This window comes from Centropristis striata, chromosome 11 (assembly GCF_030273125.1).
Source record: "Centropristis striata isolate RG_2023a ecotype Rhode Island chromosome 11, C.striata_1.0, whole genome shotgun sequence".
In the NCBI taxonomy this organism is placed as follows: domain Eukaryota; kingdom Metazoa; phylum Chordata; class Actinopteri; order Perciformes; family Serranidae; genus Centropristis; species Centropristis striata.
The window spans coordinates 27786514-27806480 of record NC_081527.1 but is presented as its reverse complement, the minus strand read 5'-3'; the positions used below and the strand labels follow the sequence as shown (position 1 = coordinate 27806480).

Sequence of the window (19967 nt, the reverse complement as noted above, 5' to 3'; positions counted from 1 at the left end):
AAGTTTGATGAGCTGCTTGGGCACTCACGTCTGTTTCTTATGCTTAACATGCATCCAAACACAGCTTTTTGGCATCCGAACAGAGGAGCAGGCGCCAGCACCAGATGGGGTAGCGGAACGAAATGTTACCGGAAATATGGCCGCGGCGCGCAAAGCACAACATGAACCGAGGCATTTGGCAGATGAGCGATGACGTCCATGAAAGATTCGAGTAATACAGACTGCAGCTCCAGATGTGATGCTGCAAGATGTGGGTCCAGCGCGGAGGACCAGAACACCACCGCAGTCAGCTGTTAAGCCAAGTTTTTAAAAGGTAAAGACATGTAGCAACAGGTATTTTGAGCTTTAAAATCAAGTTACAAAACTGCACGCATTAAAAGCAATCTTCATTTCTGAGCTTAACTGAAAGGAGCATGTAATGCTTGCCCTGAATCACTAGAACTGGAGTTACAACATTACACAATTTCACAGCAGGCAAGTGTGTTTGCACAACTGTTTTGGGAGGATCTGGAGTCAAACTACAATGTCAGACTGGAAAATTCAACAACACAGGGAGGAAAGAACTCCCTTAAGTTCAGCCTGAATGCAAAGTGAATTTCAGAAGTGGAGTCTTGCATATAAAAAGCCAATGTAAAAGCACAAGTAGATGCAAATTTGCCCGGAGGAGCATTGACTTAAAGCAGAAACATATTTTGATTGAGTTGAAAATGTTTCAAAAATATATAAGCTTATCCCAAGGCTTTAAAAGTCAGTGAAAAGAAGGAAAATGAGAGAGAGGGGGGAGACAAATAACAGAAACAAATAGAGCTCTGAGTTCAGTCAAAGTTTACACTGACACACACACACACACACACACACACACACACACAATTCCCTGTCTATTAGCTCTGTTTTGTGTCTCAACTGCCTCCTTTAGGGAAATATCCGTCCCTATAGCTACTAAATGCTCCACATTGTTCAGCAGCAAGTCTCCAACTGTTTCTGTCTGCTGTTTGCTGTTGTAAACATCAATATGAGAGCAGCAACAGTGAACCAAACATCTAAACCATCTTAACCATTTTTTGAATTCTTTTCATTCTGTCTGTATAAACAACTTGAATGTTCATCATGCCATGTTGGTATCATTTTTTCAGCAAAACCTCACCTATATGACCTGATAATTATTTATTTCTCTTTGATTTACTGGAGCCATTTTTTGAACACAAAAAAACATAAAATTGGATTTGAAAATGATGTTATTTTTACTTTCAAAACAGAATCATGCTCAATGATTCATGCTGAATGATGTTTAAAATGTTGCAAATGTGAACAGAGGTTGTATATATAGCATGAAAGAGGTAAAATGAGGATAATATCTTGTTTGCATATTTTAATACTAAATATATTTGACCTTTGACCCTTTTTACTTGGCTGATCATCAACAAACAAAAACTGGCATGGAGTTTTGAGCCAGAACTTAAGAAGGAAGTTTGTTTTTACGTCATGAAGAAGTCATTTGATTTGATCACACTGACTGGAGGGGGTTTAACCCTTTATCGGGCGAAGAACTATATTCGGTAACTTCACTGGATATCAAAATGAGGTAATATTTCAAGAAAAAAGTTGCAAATTTACTAGATTAAAGTGGCAAATCTACAAGAAAAAAGTTGCAGATTTAAGAGATTTAAAGTGGCAAATCTGCATGAAAAAAGTTGCAGATTTACAAGGAAAAAGTGGGGAACAAAGCAACTTTTTTCTCGCAGATTCACCACTTTAAACCTCAAAAATCTGCACATTTTTTCTCTCGTAGATTTGGCACTTTAATCTCGTAAACTTTTTTCTCAAAATATTACCCCCCTCCCCCAGGTCCGTATGTTTTTTACACATTCCACAGAATGTAAGTTAGTATTCTGGCAGTATGTAATATCCTCCAATATTCTGTAGGGTTGAAATTTGGAATTTTCAAGTATTTCAATGAGTGCCCTATTAAGGGTTAAGATCAGTTGGAAATGCTCCTCATTTTTGATGAGTCATCTGTCTCTACTAGTGCTATCTTAAAAAGCCATAAAATAATTTTTAAAAAGAAGATTTGAGTTAATGTCTTTTCTCATCCAATTTTTGTCTCATCCTCCGCTGCACAATGTCAATGTGAGTCTGTATTAGTTTTGGGGTTTGATAGCACTTCATAGAGTCCTCCTGAATGAGACGCTGTCATTACACTTTCCATGGTCGACCAACAATTACACATTTTCTAACAACTGCATCTACACTTCTGCACTAATTAAATCAGCTCCGGTCGTTACTGAACACTCCAGCAGCTAACACTTGTTTAGACCCCTGCGAAATGAGTTACGACCCCAACTGCCACAAAATCGGGCACAAGCCTCTCTTTAACAGCTGCACAGTGTGTCGGGCCAGCTTTTCGCCATCAAAGAGCCATAAAACCGAGCCTTTAATGGCAGCCATGGTGGCTGAGAAAACGGGCGTTAGCGGAGGGCGAACAGACGGCATCTGACACGACAGGTTAATAAACGTTGGGGCCCCTGCCAGGAATATTCAAAGTGACTCTACGCTTTTCACAGACTGAACCCACCACGGAAATGTGGGCAGACGGCTGCAGTCCAGAGATAGAGTGAGATGCTTCCACTTTGAGTAGCGGACTAAATGAGACGCTGTGCTGCAGAATGGATGAAGATGCATTTAGAGCAGGGGTGGGCAATTCATTTTCGCAAGGGGCCACATGACCAATACCATGAAGGTTGCGGGGGCCGGACCAGAACTCTGAACTAAATTCTGCTCAATATTAATCTAATCGCTTTATAAACTACAGAAAATTATCTGGTTTTGAGCTGCTACTGATAGGAATACATGTTATGATAAGTTAATGTGGAGTAAATCAAATATAGCAGTAAAAAGTAGTAAATACTCAAATCACTATATCACTTTTCAATTTATTTTAAACACAACTGTAAATGACCTTTAGCAAGGTTCCTATTGGTGTTTTTGTGTTATATAGCTTGATTTTCATGTTTGTACATTTTCTAGGTGTTTTACAATGTTGTGATGCTTTTATTTTGAAAAGGTGCCACCCAGTGTGAAACGGGTGCTTTAATTTTGAAAGAAAGTGACAGGAAATAACAGGTGGACCGGTTAAATGAAAAACGAACGGTAAATAATAACCAGTGTGTCGGCCTAGTCCATATAAAGTTGATATAAAACAGGCATGGGCAACTTAAATGCTGGAGGGGGCCACAATTTTTCATTAACACTACCACAGGGCCACATATAGGACCGTGCACTTACCCAGATATGATGAAACTGCAATTTTAAATATGTTTACTGTGCAGTAACTTAACATATTTCATGCTCAAATTCATGTATAACAGTATAAATAGGAATACAAAAGGTTGAAGGAAATACAAAATAACCACTTACTGCAATTTCTTTTTTTATCAGTGCAAGAACAGCAGACCAGCATTAATTGCAAGAAGTAATTTTGTGCATTTTTGGACTGCACTTCTAAGATTTCATGCTCAAATGCATGTAGTTGTACTGAGGGCCACTTCAAGTGAGGGTGCGGGCCGTATGTCGTATGCTCCAGTTGCCCATCCCTGATATAAAGTATAAAAAATACTTTTTTATTAACTCTTTGCTAAAAGCAATACTGAGGTTTTTTGCAGGTGGGTATGCATGCAGGCAGATATACGTAAACCACCTTCAAAATAAAAGCACTGCGGTTGTATTGATTTCTAATTTCTGGGTAACCTCACACGGGCCGGACAAGGACAGCCAACTGGCCTGATGTGGCCCACGGGCGGCCCAATGCCCAGGTCTGATTTAGAGTCAAGCTGACACTTTTATCCAAGGCGTTCATGCCCTGACAAAGACTCAAAAAACTGTTGTAAAAGCTTCAGCTCTCATCACATTTGATTGTTTTCTTTTCTACCTTTTCAAAATTCTGACTTAATTATGCATGTGTGCTCCACAAACTACCAACGGGCAAGTTTAATAAGAGCCGCAGTAATTAGAACTGTGAGCATAAACACAACAGCCGCAGCTTTCATCAGTTTGGTGCTTGATTTATCAAGACCACTTGATGCTAATCTAATTTCCAGAACCTTCGGTGCGACCGCTCTCACTGCGGTGTCATTCAGAGAGCTGAGAGAGAAGGCCGAGCTTCCTGCAGATGAAATTTCCTGAGGCACCTTCAAAGCTAAACTAAACTTTAACTAGTCCTCTGAAACAGCCCACAGCATGACCACTCCAAAAATAATGATGACAGGCGATTGTATTATGTCTTTCCTTCGTATTGGCTTTCTGTGTTTGATTGAAATGGAGCACTACACTGTAAATAATCGCTGTGAAATCTACAGTTATTTACTGTATTATTCACAGTTCATCACTGTGTTTGATTTTTACAGTAGTGCTGTATAATTTACAATAAAAATCGGTCCTTGTGACAAAATTATAGTAGTCAAAACATTACTGTAGAAAAAACACAGTAGACAGTGTAGTACTATGAAAAGTAAAGTAGACTGCTGTATTTTTCAATTTTTATCATAATTTCCACCAGAATTAGTCCTATACAAATGCTGTTTAAATAATTAATTTAAAGCTTTTCATACAAAACACAGTATGGAAATCAATTGTAAAACAGTAAGTGTATAAACATTATTTTCTTTTGTGTATAGAGTAATTACTTGCAAAAAATGATGACATTTTTATCAAATGCTTGATTTATCAAGACCACTTGATGCTAATCTAATTTCCAGAACCTCCAGCTTATTAGTTTATGTTTTTATTAAGTTTCTGTTTGGTTGACCTCTTAATAGTCACAGAACAGAGTTACATGTTTTGTAAGTTGTTATTTTTTTTAAGCCTTTGGAGATCTCTAAAAGTACTCCCAGCAGCCATATCATTAGGTACACTTGTATAATCTAATGCGATCCAATACAATATCTCCATCCATAGATTCTGCCTTTACAATAATAATAATTTTGATAGGCACTGTCAGAGAGTTATTCATCTAACTATATCTTTATTATAGAGGTTGGAGTATGCAGAAGTGTTGAACTGGACTGCATTATATTAAGAGGCGTTCTAATATTCTGGCACTCACATGTATTTATTTGCAGTGTAGCTGATCATGTTTGTCTTCGTTTTACCTCTTTATTGAATAAAAAACCTGTTTGGTTGACCTCTTAATAGTCACATAACTGTGGTACATGTTTTGTAAGTTGTTATTTTATTCTATTTTGGGGAAATAAGACCCAACTTTTGACCCCTTTCGGCTCCCAGCTCAGTCCTTCACCCTTCACAAGTGAAAAATGAGGATATAATGGTTGTATATGGGTGCATGAGGTTGTATTTATAGTTAGAGTTAAAAAAATAAGTAAGTTAAGCAAAACTCAGTTCACTCCTGTGTGTGATCTGCTAGTAAAAGGTAATTTAGCAGAGATCTCAGCTTCCTGAGAACACCAGACCAGAACGAGCCACAGCACCGACTGGGAAAGGGTCAGAGGTTATCGACCAGGAGTCAGTGGACAACCAGAGAAAGATCAAAGTGGCCAATTATATCTAACCTTTGAACAGAGACAGGGGTTACAACCTCTGTCAGTACACAACTCTGCTCCAAAAGGTCATAACAAGCAAGTAAATGGACCTTGATTTCAGATTGTTTTGTCAAATGATCTGCTGAGGTTTCTCTGGATAATACGACGACTTACCTTCTACTGAAGTGATCAAGGTCTCTGGATTATAAACCAGAACCGAAAGAGAAACCAAATCCCATTCACCTTTATTGTATTGAGATTGAGGTGAATATCTCAGAAACCCAAACTATCTGCAGAGTTCGAGTAGATCAGTCATTGTTGCTGCAGAGACACCTGATAATAACATCACAAAACAACAGAACGCTGCTTTAAAGAGCCTCAGCGGTGGAACAGGGAGGTCAAGTAGGATTTCTGTGTTGTGTGCGATCTGAGGAGACGAGTCGTCGCTGTGGGCTGATACCAGCTCTGACCTTGACTTTTCAAATGGCTTCACGTCTGCAGGGCCTTTAGTTTGCTGTGAGAGTGGGAGGAAGCTCCAGTGTGCTCGTTAATGTGTGTGTTCCTGTGTGTGTGGGCGGACGAGCGAACGGAGGAGGGTGAAGGCAATCGTAGCAACAGCTGTCTGAAAAATGTTCGCCATTAGAAAGAGAGCCAACAGATATGATTATTCTGCTTTATTACAGCTTGGGGTCATTTTTTTCCTGGTCACAATCCATTTATTAATTGTCTGTAACCACTTATCCTATTTATTTTTATTGCTAAAATCAGGGAACATGTGGAGATCTCTAAAAGTACTCCCAGCGGCCATATCATTAGGTACACTTGTATAATCTAATGCGATCCAATACAATATCTCCATCCATAGATTCTGCCTTTACAATAATAATAATTTTGTCAGAAAGTTATTCATCTAACTATGTCTGCATTATAGAGGTTGGAGTATGCAGAAGTTTTGAACTGGACTGCATAAAATGAAGAGGCGTTTCATATATTCTGGCACTCATATGTATAGGCAAAATATTAGAAACACCTTTTGAAACATTATTATTGTTATTGTAAAGACAGAATTTATGGATGGAGATCTTGTAATGGATCCAGTGGTAAAAAAAAAAAAAAAAAGTATTCAAATCCCTTACTTAGGTAAAAGTACTAATACCACACTGTGAATTAACTCCACTAAAAGTAAAAAAGTCCTGCATTCAAAATTTGTACAAAAAAAGTAAAAAAAATAGTCATTATGCAGAATGTCCCCAATCAGATTTTTGACGCATTGATACATGTTTTTTCATGTTAAATCTCGACATGAAAAATAACATTTTTAGTAAAATTGCAGTTGTGACCGGACTGGGCAAATAGCACTGAATGGAGGCTGACCAGTGAGTTATTTATAAAGCATAAATATCAAACATCTGCTTTAAGAAGAATAAAAGACACATATTTCCTGTTTCATGTCATCTTTGGGTTTGAACGGATTATTGGATGAAGAAATTTGAAGCTGGGCTGCTAGGAAACTACTAGGCTTTAATTCACAATTTCCGAAATGTAGTTTTAGATTCTGCATTAACACTTGTGACAGTCCTGCTATTTACACTTTATACTTATAGTTCAACTTTTTTACTAAAAACGTATTCGCTTTTGTCACGTCAGACTCACTGCAGAAGAAGAAGTTGTGTTAGCTGAGCATATAAACCGTAAATAGCTAGCTTTACAATGAACGTGCAAACATTGTGGAGAGGGAGACCAATCTTCCCGTATGTTTCAGCAAGGAAGCCAATAGGTGCATTTCCAAACTGATGAAAGAAAAGAAGGCAAGAAAGAAAGAAAAAAGTGAGAAAATATGTTCATGTGTGTGTTTATAATAGAAAAAGATAAGAAGAGAGCAAACTGTTATCTTTTCAGTGGACTGGCAGGGCCTGAAATGCAGATGCTTCAGTGTCTTTAGAGTTTTGTCCTCCCTAATGGCTTCTGCAGACAGCCGGGGCCAAACATCTCATTTGCATAATTCATTTCACTTCAGAGCGCCTGACAAATGCCTCCAAACTCCTCGCCTCTCTGTGAAATCTGAATATTTCTCCAGCTCTCCCACCGAGCGCCGATTCGGCGAATTAAACCGGAGTAGCAGTTTTGTTGTTGTGTTTTTTTTCCTTTGGTAGAAGGGGGAAGGGGGAGGAAGGGCACCGAATCAAAGTCAAAAGAAAGATGGTGGAGAGAAAAAGAAGGCAAGAGAGAAAACTCCTCACAAAATAAGTGTTGTACTTTTTTGACACGACTCTCTCGTCAGCGGCTGCAGCCACGAAGAGCTGAAACTCTGGAGAGCAGCAGGCTGTGTTTTCATGTCCTGCCATTCAAAGCAAAGCTGCATGATGAAAGTGCATGAAATGCTCCCAGAGGCCCAGTGGGCTGTTTTACATGTGTCTGCCTCCATCTAGTGGTAGAACACAATAACTGCAGCTTCTTACACCAGGAGACGTGACCAACATCATTAATCATTTTCACATGGATTAGAAATATTATATAAAATAATATTTGACATTTATTCAAGTCTTGATGCTCAATCGGGTTAAGCCTTCTAACCCTAACATGTTTCTATTTTCATGATCTATAATGTTAACTGGATTTTGGCATTGTATCATATTTACACCCTATTGTGTCCCAGGCTTCTATAACACTCTTTTTATTTGCACTTTTCCCTCTTGGAAACTGTTGCACAACAATGTTATCTTATTTTTTCTCATCTTCCTAGTTCAGCCTTTTGCAGGGATAAATTATGGTTTTATTACCATCAATACTGTAGGTAGTGTTGTGCAATAAGAGGTGAACAGCACTCAGGTAGGCAAAGGTTGTTGCAGACGTAATACAACATATCACTGGCACACTTACTCTCTTTAAACTTGTGACCTATTACACATGCTTTGCAGCCAAATGGTGTTTAAGCCCACAGAACTTAACAGAGATGATTTATGTTTAGGTGAATATAAGGAATAAAAGATAGCATTAAAAAGCACTGAACAACAATTCAAAAATAAACTGCAAAAAAGCTACTTGAATTTGTAACCTTAAAGTAATTTAATGGGCATTTCATTTTTAAAAGAACAGATTTCACATTTTCTTAATTCTTATAGTTAAATAAAAAGCAGCACTTGTGTTTCAAAGGGAAGTCCTCTGCGTTTGTTCTCCTGCATATTTTAGTTTTTAGTTTTAGATTTTAATACAAATATTTAACATAAAAAAGCCTTGTTCGTTCTGCCAAATCATTTTATTTATACTTCAGACGTCCATTTGCTAAATCCTATTTATTCCATATAAATGTACATGCTCCCTTCACCTACACACACAAAAAACCTAATTCCTCCTCTTTTATATTGATTAAGATAGTGTACTCCAATCCCTATAGTTTAATGTACTTGAAAACATTCACATAATTAATTTTATTTATGTTAGGACAAAATGTTACAGCTAATTTTACAGCAAATATCACAACATCAGAATATGTGTATAAAACACAAGAGGTATAAATTACACTACAGTTCACCATAGAGTGTGTTTCTGTTGTTGAGAAATGTCCACTTGGCTAAACTCCAGATTGACAACAGAAGAGATTATTATGATTATTAAGAACCCAACCCTTTAAAAGAAATCCTGTCTATTGCAGGTCACACAATGTGGCGTTGTCTCCTTCAGGATAATGAAGGCCAAGTCCAGCATAGAGAGGCTGAGTGAATGTGGTCTGGACTCTGTGGAGGAGAGTCATGGTTTCACCTATGTCGTAATAGGACAGAATACCTGCCTTGTGATCCAGGAACACTCCTACACTCACCTTGTTAGACATTTCACCTGGAATTGAAGTAGACACATTGTTGTGGAAGAATCTATAACCCCAACCCCAATTCCAGTATAATGCCCAAGACTTGTCATTGAGTCCAAATGAACATTCCCCATGGGGCCCTGATCTCATCATATCCTTGTATGCAACAGAGATTGTGACTGGTCCATCCAATTTCACCTCCCAGTAACAACGCCCAGTCAGACTCTCTTCACTCATGACCTGATATACGTTATCAAATCTAGCTGAGGACTGAAGAAAGAACTTATGTCTTCTCATATTTGTTACTTTCCGGTTCTCCTCAGATAATATCATCCATGGGTGAGCCGTACTTGGATCCAGTGTGATTTGACATGCAAACTGTAAGAATTCCTCTCTGGTCCTCAGTTGTTGTGACAGTAAAGCATCCACTTCAGTCACTGTCCGTAAAATCTTTGGCCATTTCTCACTCAGGACGTCCTGTAGTTTGTCTTTGACTTGTGACACAGCTGCTGTCACATCCTCAAAGTACTGCAGAGGATGCATATTGGTGCTGGGTAATTCTGTGGATTCACTGAGTTGTGACAGTGAGGAGTAGTTTTGTAGAAACTGGTTGTGATCTTCTGTGTCTGAGAGCCTCTTGAGCTCAACCTCTTTCCTCTTCAGCTCAGTGATCTCCTGCTGCAGCTTCTCCTGAAGCTCTTTGACTCGTCTCACTTCAGTTTCCTGCTGGGATCTGACCTGCTGCTTCAGCTCAGAGCTTCTTTTCTCCATCAGACGGATCAGCTCAGTGAACATCTTCTCACTGTCCTCCACTGTTTTATCAGCAGAGTGATTGATAGCTTCCAGCTCCTGTTGAAGCAGCTTCACATCTTTCTGTCTCTCCTGGATTCTCTGCTGGATGTTTAGTCGACTCACCTCCAGCTCTTTCTGCCTCTCAGTCCTTTCTGCTGCAGCTGACACCGTATCGTGGTCTTTATGTTGATCCACAGAGCAGAGATAACAGACAGACTGCTGATCAGTCCGGCAGAACATCTTCATCACCTCATCATGCTGAGAGCAGATGTTCTCCTGCAGCTTCTTGGAGGGCTCCACCAGCTTGTGTTTTTTAAAGGCAGAGGATTCATAATGAGGCTGGAGGTGTTCATCACAGTAAGACACCAGACAGATGAGACAGGACTTGGTGGCTTTCAGTTTTCTCCCGCTGCAGACATCACAGGCCACATCATCAGGTCCAGCATAGCAGTGATCAGCAGGAGCAGCGGGGAGTCCGCTCTTCTTTAGCTCCTCCACTAAATCTGCTAACATGGTGTTTTTCACCAGGACAGGCCTCGGTATGAAGGTCTTCCTGCACTGAGGACAGCTGTAGATCTCCTTCTCGTCCTCTCCATCCCAGTGTGATTTAATACAGTTCATACAGTAGCTGTGTCCACAGGGAATAGTTACCGGATCCTTCAGTAGATCCAGACAGATGGAACAAGAGAAGGTTTCACAGTCCAGCTGAACTCCTTTCTGCGCCATTTCACCTGTCAGAGACGACGAGTTTCACTTGTGAAGGAAATAGATGTAGGGAGTGGCGCTTGCTGTGTTTGAGAGCAGGACGAGAAGGGAGGAGTTATCAAGCTATGATTCATTCCAGGAAGAGGAGCAGATTGAGCAAGAGGATACTGTGCATTGTCACCAGTACATGCCTCTGTGTGAACACCTCTTGCTCAAAGAAATAGCAGTGTTGCAAGAAGAGGGAGGGGTTATCATGCAATGTGACCACAGAGTATCACACTGTTCCAAAGTCCATCAGAGACTGATTCACAGACTTTTCCAGTAAGTTTCTGTGTCTCATGGTGATCAAACACAAAATGTTAGAGGGCTCTCTCGCCGACTTATTTAGCCCTTTCAGCACACTTTTCGCAAGTGACTTCGTTCAGGAAATTACAATTAACATGGTTGCAAACACTTTGTCGGGTTCTGTGTTATGTGACTTTTCATGCACCATTTAATGCACCCTCTCTCACAACCATGACTTTGCAGAGACAGAAACTGCTTTTTGGGTGAAGTCAAGCTGGTTTAGAGCAAATAAACAAAGCTGCATAAATGTACTTTGTTCAGCAGATGCCAGTGTCATGTATTTTTTCCTTTGGCCAAGAGAAAATGGAGAGAAGACGCTGGTGGCGGAAACAAATTCTTCTTTTCTTCTTTTTCTTCTTCTTCTTCTTCTTTTTCTTTTGGGTTTCTCGCAGGAACATCTGATCAGTCATGTGAGTTAAATGTTCTCTACCTCCCAACAGAAAAAGTGTTTCCATCTCCTGTTTAGTGCATTAACTAGTTTTCCTAAAAAGGCAAAAACCACCTCAAGCGAGCAACAACTGTTTTTATGCCATTTTCAAAAGTTTTATCTAATTTTGGTGTTCTCATTAAACTTCAAATGCTCAGAGAAATGTGTTGATGGAAATATGACTACTGTGTGTGTGTGTGTGTGTGTGTGTGTGTGTGTGTGTGTGTACCTCTGTTGGAGAGCTTCTCCAGCAGCGTCCTGAAGCGTTGCACTACAGACGGGGAGACATCGTAGGTGTAAACCTCCTTCACCGGAACAGGGTGACACCTCCCAAACATCCCATCTGTCAACACACAAACAGACACTTTAATTAAAGAATCTAACTCGCTTTTATATTTTGCATCCTACAGTGAGGTCACTGACGACCTCTATTATGCAGAACATGATCAACCTTTCATGTTTTTCCCAGCAGACTCAATTGATTTTAATGTTGATACAACTATGAGTCAGGAGTTTATCTTTGTTGCATAGTTGTAGGTAATATAACCACCTGTTTCAGGTCAGAGAAAGCTGGAGTTCATCGTAATATATTGACTAACAGCCACACACTACTGCTGTACAATTACACCAGCATTACTGTGAGCAAACATTTGCACTGAAAGTATTTAATCTGAATGGAGTCGCTGTCATGACGTCTGGTTCTTTATAGAAAAGTGAATCAGCACAAACTGTTTGTATAAAGTTGAACTCTGGTGAACAATGATATGCAGATTTATATATTATATCAACTAATACCAAGCCATGTTAACCTCTATGTTAGTGGAGGAAAAGTATTTTCATTGTTTTAGCTGATGTCCGAGGCAAAAGCCTTGTGGTTTAGAATAAAAGCAGATTTTGGACTGGAACTGTGTTTTCTTAAAGCTGTTTACTTAAGTATAAGTTTATGTTACCATTATTGTAATAAGCTTCCACTGCTGTCAACTCTTTCTACTAAATAATTGCATTCCTGTAAAATGAAACTTGCAATTATGTGTTGAAGTGTATTTTTAACACATAATTAAAGATGTCTATTGTAACTTTAGTACTTAGTTTGTTTTAAGCAATAAAACTACTTGGTTAGGTTTAGGAAAGATCATGGTTTGGGTTGAAATAAGCATATTTGTTACATAACTTATGCTACCAAATCAAAATAAGTCAACATGGACTTCTGGTTTCAAACAATCAAGCCATCATCCACCCTGACTTGCATACTGACATTGATTAGAAATATATTTGTGGTGTGTCACAAAGAAACATAATTCAGGAGGAAATATGTTTCACCAAAACATAATTAACAATGCAGTTTTGTTGCATGGAAATTTACTTTTTAGGAGATCAGGCTGGCACTGTAAAAAAAAAAACTTGCTCTCCATTGTAAGAAAAGGACCTATGAGTTGTTGATATATATATATATATATATATATATATATAGATATGAAGGAAAACAACATACAATCTGCAGATGAGGCTTGCTTAATCATGTTTTTGGTCACCTAAATAACTAAATAGTTTAAATAAGCCTTTGGGAGAAATTGTTCTTCTTTTTGTGATTTAATATTACTCGTATTTTCTATACACTTCAATCTAAATACACCTTTTGGGCAAGACTTTTTGTCATCAGGGTAAGGTTTTATAAGTGAACATACATTTTTCAAGTTTTTGTTGAATTATTTCATTACAGTTTAGTGACCATATTTTCATTGAAAACTTTAATTTTCAAGACTGAACGAAACAGGACAATTTCCTAGCTCCAGGCAGCTCTGACTCTCCTCTTTGGACTCATTTATTCATTTCATTACTAAACATAGATCTCATGACACAGAGTGTGACTTTCTCACTCAGTCATTCTTCCGTCTAAAAAGCCACACAGTGGGCAGTGTTATTATGAGCTGGAGAGGCTGGCAGGAGGCTGCCTCAGAAAATGAAGCCGTGGGTGGAGAAAAGATGAGTCAAAGACAGAGATATGAACAGAAATAAAATGTAGCAGCGCTAACCTCTAGCTGCTCCATATACACTGTAAAGAATAAACAAGCACGTGGTGCAGAAACCTTATTGTAGTAAAATCTGAGCAGGGTCAAAGTCGACAGCTGAACAAACATTCTCCAGACCTTTTTTACAACCTTTTATTGTGAAGGGAACATCCACCTAACAGTAGAATTCCCATCACATCTGCCTGCAGTCTCAGACAGCTCGATCGATACCTGGAGTTGTTTTCGTGGCAGTGGCAGCATTTATCGATCTACAGTAGCAGTAGAGAGATTGAAACTCTGAAAAGTTGCTGTATCACAAAGCAACACATTTCTCTTTTGTTTTGTTTCTCCAAGACAAGAATGAGATACCAAGATAACCCAGCTTTCTCTTTACATTTCACAGTGTCAGTAATTGTTTTTTTCTCCATGTATATTATCCCATTTTATTTAAATGAAACGATAAAATGATTTAGACACGTCTACCCAAGAAATATGACGTTTTACCATCACACAGCATGTCTTCATTCAACCACTTCACTTCTCTCAGAAGCATGTTTCCCTCAGTAATCATGAAAAAGAAGCAGATTTATAATGGGACAAGTACTCTGATTATTGTTGAGGGTCTCAAGTATTAATTAGCCAACCTCTTTGAAATTAAATTAATACGAACCTGATTCCCTATAAAGTTGGGATGTTGTCTAAATAACACAGAATGTGATAATTTGCTAATAATTTGTGACAAATATTCAATTGAAAACTGTGCAAAGATATTATATTTAACCTCCTAAACCTAGAGAGTTAGACTTTTTTGTTTTAACTGATGTAGTTTCCCTCTTGTTTTAGCCATATGCTAAACACAATGGCAGAAACTAGATGCTATCTTTCAAGTGAAGCCTCATACCGTATTTCCTCTAATAGTCGCCGGGTCTTCTATCAATAAAAAATCAGTTTGGGACCCGGGTAATAAAAGGGGCAGGCTATTATTTGAAGGAGGCTTTTATTAAAAAAAGAAAATCAGAGCAGCTCTGACCGGCACTTTTTAGAGTGTTTTGCACACCGCATTGTAGCGAGTTACCCGGATGTCAGCCATATTGGAAGTACTCGGATGTAAACAAACAATGAACAGCACGCTAAATGTTCATTTTAAGCAGGATTTAAAATGTCTAAACTACTAAAAAACCCAGAAGAACGTGCGTAAACGGCTCGACTTTACAGAGAATGACTAGGACAGCGGGAGAAACAACCATATTTACCTACAGTACTAACTCGTGGCCAAACTTCAAAATACAGCTGTTGTGTTGAAATCTGTTACTCCGTCAAATGATGTTTCCTGAATGGTGTGCTCTGTAGCATCACCTCCACGGTTGGAGTTAAGGTAAACTTGGGCTCATGTTAACAACTTAAAGGAGGACTGGTTGGGGTCAGGGGTCAGGTTGGTGCAGGTTAAGGTAAGGGGGACACATATCGACGGGGGAACAGACTTTGACATAACACCGGTAAGACACCCGGCTTATAAAAGAGGCAGGCTTTTATTTACTAAAAATTGTTTTTACACCCGGTTACTAAATGAGGCTGGTCATTAATAGGGGCCTGGCTTTAAATTGAGGAAATAAGGTACATGCATTTGGGCCTCACAGGCAGCAGGAGCACTTTGGTTAAGGTTTGGCAAAGATTGAGATTCTAATGTAATGTAAATGAATACATTGTATGTTGTGCTTCAAGACCACAATCGTTCCCTAACCTTAACCAAGTGCTGCCACAGCCTAAACATAATCCAGCTCAATCAAGTTCAAATCATCATCATCAATGAAAGATTGGATACTTTACTAAGCAAACCTATCAACACTGCAATCAAAAAATGCTTTGTTGTAAGTAAAATACATTTGCAGTTGTCCAAAAACTTTTGTTTAAAAATCGAGTTTTTCTTGCCGCTGAGTTAAATCTCGTGTGTGGGACCTACGCTGATAGTTGAAAGCACGCTCCCAACAGTGGATGTTGACAAAATTTTTTGATTTGCAAACAAAAAATTTTTTAACTGCAATCATTAATTTTTCATCAGAAGTTTATTTAATTTGCAATAAAACATGTTTTGGTTACAACAGGTGAAGTTCTGCATCTATTCTGTTTTATTTATAACATTTTTGAGATGACAGATATGTTACATATCAATATATATGTATGCAATAAATATACAAAAATTTCCTCATTATGTTCATAAAAACCTCATTATGTTTCCTTCAAAATGCATTGATTTTGCTGAAAATTAGTTGTATATAATTAACAGAACTTCTCAGAGAGTGGGCTGACTTGGTTCAAGTGTTTCTGTACTTCTTGTGATCCTAATGCTGTAAAATGAATTATTTATGTGTGAAGGATGCAACATTTGCTAAAAGTAACAAACGTGTGTGAACACATCTGTGCTGTTTGTATGGTTCTGGTCTCACTGCATATCTGCATGTATGAGTGTGCATGTACGTGGGAGGGTGTGCATGTTGCATAACGGCACTTTTAAATGGTAATTCGGGTATCTTGTCTATAAATAGCCTCTGCGTCACTTTGGCCATCTCAATCAAACTGCAGGCTCCATTTAACAGGCAGCAGGATGACCAACGGCTGGTCTGCACTGCTGTAATTACTCTCAAATGTTTCACTCAGTGCATTTCTGTTGTTTACGATGAGACAGAGGAGTCAGATGTACTGCTGGTGAATGAGGAAGATTGAGAGAAGTGAGGAAGACAGGAAAGAGTGAAAGGCTGGATGTTTGCAAACTGAAACACTGGAGATTAAACTGGGAAATTACAAACTTTTTAAATAAGTTTTATGCTTGCCTGAAACTATTTTGTTGCTGACCAAATTACATGTGAAAAAAAAAACAAATGGCTTGGTCAAATCATGCCATCTGGCCATGATATGATAAAACACCTCATTATACAACAGTTAAAAGCAACTTTGAACTACTTTAATATGTTTAAAAAAAAATGGCTCTCCCATTACATCACCAGCGCAAAACTTCATATTGTTATATTGTTTCCTTATTTTTTTGTTTGCAAATAAATCTTTTCACATTAAATACAAAGAAGCACAGTGTGGAAACAAGAGACAAGTGTATTCATTTGTTCTCTAAAGCCTCACAGACATAAAAAAAAGATCATCATAACATTTCCCCTTCTTCACTTGGCTTAATGCACTTACAGCTCTAGTGCTTCCAGGAACTACATCCCAATCATCCCTCATAATTACACCCATCTCTACAGTTTTAAGGCCAAGATTAAAATTGGATTATTCTGACACAGATGTTATAAATGTGGCAGTTTCTTTACAGCACTCCTTGTGTTGCATCCTGCTGAAGCGCCCTGAGCGATAAACTGAAACCGTGTCAACTCCAGGTCCTATTTGTTCTGATAGGAAACAAGACAATATGAAGCAGGAACCAACATGGTTGAATTTTGAAGCCAAAGCTCAACATTTTAAAGCTTTAACTCCTCAAATGGCCATGGGGTGGTGGTTATAAGACCCGGCCTGAATTACAGTGACCCGGAAAAAAACTCTTGGCCTTTTACAAACTAGCCCCTACTCTCTCTCCGTCCCCACTTCCACTTAGTTTGCACGTTCAATTAGAGAGTTCACCACATTAAGTTTCATCCCAAACCCATTAGTGGGGAGTTGAAGTGGCCAAGGATCACTAAACACGTGCAGCGCTGTATTGGGTTTGTCATGAAACTCGCTCCGTACAGAAGGACTGTGCAACTACCTGTATGAATGTAAATCTAAGACAGTCATTAAAAAAATATATATTCAATGTTGCATCATATTTAGGATCTAATATCTAGTCTAGAAAACTGTTGGATTAGAAAGTTTTGTATGTTTACAGGCTGTGGCAGGAACCAAGCAGCTCAAAAACATCAGAGTAAAAAATGAGATGATTAAAGGAGAGAAATTCGACAAAAAGAGCTGGAGTACCTTTTATTTCTTCATCTATAGTTTCTATGTACATGTCCTTTTTTATTCCTGAAAGGCTACTGTGAACCTTTGCACATCCCAGAGAACAGAGCCAGGACATTTCTTCTACAACAGGCAGCAGTTACAAAAGACAAACAAAAACAGCAAACCTCTGTGTAGCCAGAGGGACATTTATAATTTCATTAAATAAGATAACAGTGCTTAAAAAGAGTTACAGTAAGAAGTGTCTCATTCCATTACGGTCACTTTCTATGGTTTACACTGCACCGATCTGAAGTTTTTCCTTTTGGATACCAGTGCTCTACTTTTCCCCAAATTAAATATCAGTGTACCTGCATTCACCTATTGGAAAGATTTTCATGTATCATGTCTTGTTGAAAAGTCAATTAAATAGCAGAGTAGTGGTGGGCGGGACACTGGTGTCATAGCTATCACTGGTGTGATGTTGCATCATGACATGGATTTAGCAAAACAGTCATCACCGTGACAAACCGGTAGTTGTTGTGGACACAGACTGCACATCGCTATTGGTAAATTACACTATTCAAACCCTTTTTAAAATGTCCACTGTGTCCGTACCACTGTGGAAATACTCCACTGCAAGTAAAAGTCCTGCATTCAAAACTTACTGAAGTAAAAGTTAAAAAATATCAGTTAAAAATATATCTCCCATGTCTCTGCTGGACAAGGATACACCATTTACCTAATATATTATCCAAATGTTAACTTTTTTTATATAAAGCAACGATGGGCAACTTAAATGCTGGAGGGGGCCACAATTTTCCAGGGACCCTACCACAGGGCCACATATAGGATCATGCACTTAACCAGATATGATGAAACTGCAATATTAAATATGTTTACAGTGCAGTAACTTAACATATTTCATGTTCAAATGCATGTATAACAGTATAAATATGAATACAAAAGGTTTGAAGCAAATACAAAATAACCACTGACTGTGATTTATTTTTTATTTGTGCAAGAACAGCAGAACAACATTAATTGCAAGAAGTAATTTTGTGCATTTTTACACTGCACTTTTAAGATTTCATTCTGAAATGCATGTAGTTGTACTGAGGGCCACTTCAAGTGAGGGTGAGGACCGTATGCGGCCCCCGGGCCTCCAGTTGCCCATCCCTGACATAAAGTGACAGGCAGGGCTACTCCTCACAAAACTTACCCCCCAAAAAACCTAATACCGTGATATATCACCGTCACTGTCCAAGAGGTGAAAAAGACCCTGATAATACTATTAGTTCATATTGCCCAACACTACCACAAGGAGAGGCAAGACGACAACAAAAGTTATTTGTAGTCATTCTGTGTCTCTTTTAGTCTTTTGCTGTAATTGTGGATCACCCACATCCAACCGAAACCTGATCCACTTAATAAGGTTGATGTATTATTTTCCACTTTGACAGCAAACTATTTGCTAAAAAACATAGATTTTTTCCAGTAGGAGACAAAGCTGGAGCTTTAAAACCTAGATCATGCCGTTAAATGTCTCTTAATGTGAAACTCTAAAACCTCTGGCTCAGATTCAGCAGAACAACTTTCTTTTCTTATTTTATGCCATGAAGCAATCTAACAGATTTACCTGGTGCCTTAAAGTACAATGCAAATGATGATGACTTATCAATGAAAAAATGATACACATGAGCAACCCAAATTGGAACTGCGACAAAGTACAGAAAAAAAAAAACAAGATCCTGCTGCACCACAGGCCGTCTTTCTTCTGCAGCTCTGATCTGAGAGAACACCGTTTCTCTGTCTCCCAGAAGGAACATCTTGAATTATCTCTCATAATTATACTCATGCATATCTTAAGACTCTGCAATTTATGCCAGTTCACTACCAGAGGGCGGTAATTCAGAGCCAGACATGTCTCCGTGTGATTTATGGTGCAGATTAGAGCAGACTGAGGGCTGTTCTCAGAAGCACAGGGTGCAGAGATGGAGGAGATGGACCGGCAGCGCTGACCAGATGTTGCTCTCAAATGCCACCGCTTACATATGAAAATACATTTTTCTGAGCATGTTTTCTTTTCTTTTTTTCCGCCTGTGTTTGGTGCCAAAATGTTCCTTTTTTCTGCATGGCTCTGCACACTATTTGTGAACCTAAAATAACCTCCTGGTAGTCCTGTTGGCGTGCAGGCAATGAGACAGAAACAGCACCATTTAACAGACTGTATTATTAATATTTGGTATTTTTATCTTCCACTTGAATCTCTGCTGTGTGGACTTGCGATCCCCCTGTTCTTGACTTTGGTCATTCTTTCAATTGGGGTTTAAAAGTTTTAAATTTGAGCAACATTTGGTCCAGAATCCAGGCCTTACTTGACAGATTAGTTCATCTGAATGCTGTGTGTTGATCAGTGGTGGACTGGCAGA

General features: G+C 38.7%; 2 protein-coding genes across 4 annotated transcripts in view; both read right to left on the bottom strand.

Moving 5' to 3' along the window:
• Positions 1–19967, bottom strand: part of LOC131980073 (receptor-type tyrosine-protein phosphatase N2-like) — a 314375-nt gene that overhangs the window by 248914 nt on the left and 45494 nt on the right. For all 3 annotated transcript variants that reach the window (XM_059344220.1, XM_059344221.1, XM_059344222.1), the window contains exon 3: positions 11835–11948. In XM_059344220.1, coding sequence (XP_059200203.1) covers positions 11835–11948 — 114 coding nt within the window. The remainder of the gene's footprint in view (positions 1–11834; positions 11949–19967) is intronic.
• Positions 8270–11824, bottom strand: LOC131980074 (tripartite motif-containing protein 16-like). The gene has a single exon (XM_059344223.1). It carries the CDS (start codon positions 10852–10854, stop codon positions 9175–9177), a length of 1680 nt encoding a protein of 559 aa, XP_059200206.1. The 5' UTR covers positions 10855–11824; the 3' UTR covers positions 8270–9174.

Bases quoted from the DNA above. Each gene is read 5' to 3' on its own strand.
- LOC131980074 (XM_059344223.1), bottom strand. From the start codon at position 10,854: ATGGCGCAGAAAGGAGTTCAGCTGGACTGTGAAACCTTCTCTTGTTCC.